The sequence below is a fragment of the Cyprinodon variegatus genome, unplaced genomic scaffold, assembly GCF_000732505.1.
Source record: "Cyprinodon variegatus isolate N-32 unplaced genomic scaffold, C_variegatus-1.0 Scaffold750, whole genome shotgun sequence".
NCBI lineage: Eukaryota > Metazoa > Chordata > Actinopteri > Cyprinodontiformes > Cyprinodontidae > Cyprinodon > Cyprinodon variegatus.
Genome location: NW_015151203.1, coordinates 275484 through 277785, shown reverse-complemented (window position 1 = coordinate 277785; position 2302 = coordinate 275484). Strand labels below are relative to the sequence as shown.

The 2302-nt window shown below is 42.3% G+C and overlaps 1 protein-coding gene across 1 annotated transcript in view; it reads left to right on the top strand.

Annotated features, from left to right (window-relative positions):
• Positions 1-2302, top strand: part of pelp1 (proline, glutamate and leucine rich protein 1) — a 41557-nt gene that overhangs the window by 16968 nt on the left and 22287 nt on the right. Inside the window, exon 10 of the mRNA XM_015395624.1 lies at positions 1266-1354. Coding sequence (XP_015251110.1) covers positions 1266-1354 — 89 coding nt within the window. The remainder of the gene's footprint in view (positions 1-1265; positions 1355-2302) is intronic.

Below are 2302 nucleotides of genomic sequence, written 5' to 3'. Positions count from 1 at the left end.
AACATTGTTCGGTTAGCGTAAACTTAAGAAAAACAGCTTCAGTGCAATTCTTTCCATCTAAAATCGCTGCTTTTGTTTTGTTTTTAAAAATTTTAACTTTTTTTTCAAAAATACATTAGTTTTATAAAATATAATTTTGTTTCTTCAAATGTTATTTTGTTTTTTATTTGTTAATGTGTTTTTGAATTGTAAATGTGTTTTGCACTTCTCAGCCACCGTAGTTAACCACTGTTATTTTAAAAAAAGGCGCCATAACTCCGCCTCAAACGTTTGCTAACTTGTCTTGCTTTTGATCCACTCCACCCTGGAGAGCAATTCTCCATTTTTGATTACAAAAAAAATGGCGCCCTCTGCTGTTGCATTTGTGTAGCGACCCCAGACCACTGTCAGCCTGTATAGTTGGTTAGACCCCGATTATAAGACGACCTCACATTTTAACAAAAAAAACAAACCTTGTCTTATATTCAGTCCATTACGGTATTTAAAATACTCAGAATAAGAAAAACGCAGGAAATGCAATCCGATTATATTCTGGGTAGCATGTTAACGTGACGCGTTTGTAGCCTTTATTCTGATTGCTAATATCCTCGTTAACGCTGCAACAGATGACACGCTAAATGCCGCCAAAGGGGGTTCTTGAGTTCAAGAAAATTGGTCCTGGGAAGTTTTTGAATTTGATATTAACAAACAAATTAACATTGCAGAGGTTTGACAGCAGCGCCGGTGTTCTGTCAGAGGAGCATACACCGTCAGACCAGCATACCTATGGTGAAAACATAAACCTCAGCGGGCCTGTATGCCTTTAGCCGTGTACAAAAACAATTTAAGGTGAGATCGTCATACGCTTTAAAAAACAGCAAAAAGCAGGCCATAGAATAGTTTTTGCACACGACTAAAGGGTTACACCCCCGTCAAGGTAGTTTTAAGTTTATTTTTCATACAAAACTAAAGCTGTGGGCTACAGGGGTAGATGGGTATGCTCATCTGACAGAACAGCGGCTGGTCAATATTAGACACATCTGACGTTTATCGATGAAAAAAAATAACAATGGGCCCAGAAACTGGCAGCACAGATCTGGGATCAGTTGGATCAAGAATAATCAGCATTGGCTTTAGAAAACCTGCATCTGTCGGTTGCTGGTTCTGGAGCTAAAAGGCCCGTTTTACGCTGAGCAGAGTTTTATGGGACGGAGCGAAGACGGAACGAAGAGCACGATGTTGGAAAGGCTTCCGAAAAATCTGATCCTGTTTGGTTTGTTTGTCAGAGTCTGACGGCGGATGGAAGTCTGAGGCTCCTGGTTCTTCCTGGCGTTCATATCAGCACCTTGGAGGTCCTGGCAGAGCTGATCACTGTGTGAGTAAACGCCGACAATCCCACTACTGTTCAACAGGTTTTCATTCCATTAAAGTGGCCCAATTAGTGTTTTATTCTGGCCTTTGGATCGACAGACTCCCAATTATGAAATATTACTCATCACTTTTACAACGTGTAGTATTTCCCCTGCAGAGGTGTTCATTTTTTGGCCTGTAGGTGGCAGCAACAAGCTCAGAGCGGTTTGCTGCCACACAGATGGGAAGAGAACTGCAGGAAATGACTTCTAAGGAAAAAGTTTTATCTTTTTAAACCTGTTTTTCTCCTGATTTGAGACGATTCACCAAAAGGAGACGATTTATGTTTAAATCTGGAATAAAACAGCTCAGTTATTTTATATATACGGCAAAAACCTTTATTCCTTTGATTTCTGAGTTATTTCTTTAATAACCTTCCACTTGTTTTTGGTTCAGTTGTTGTTCTGTTTTTGTTTATCTTCACTCCTCGATGGTTTAGATCTTAGATCAGGAGTTCCTAAACTTTCCGTTTGTCCCCATTTGAAAACTGTCAGACAAAAGAATGACTTTTAGGTTTTACTTTGTATTCTATCCCTGGTAAATTAATGTTTGTTCAGCAGAAGGAAAATAAAACAAAATGTTCAAAGCTAATATTGCAACAACCGCTGGAATCAGAGCTTTGGACGGTCTGTCAGTCCTGGTCCTCCTGTGGATCTGCTCCATCTTTCATTTTCAGCTCCTTTAAAGAAATAAAAAGACTGACCCAGATGAACGGATCTGGTTTCCCTCTGGCCCCGTCCCTCTGGCCCCGTCCCTCTGGCCCCGTCCCTCTCGTCCCGTCCCTCTCGCCCCGTCCCTCTCACTCCGTCCCTCTCTTCGTGTCCCTCTGGCCCCGTCCCTCTCGCCCCGTCCCTCTCGCCCCGTCCCTCTCGCCCCGTCCCTCTCGCCCCGTCCCTCTTACTCCGTCCCTCTC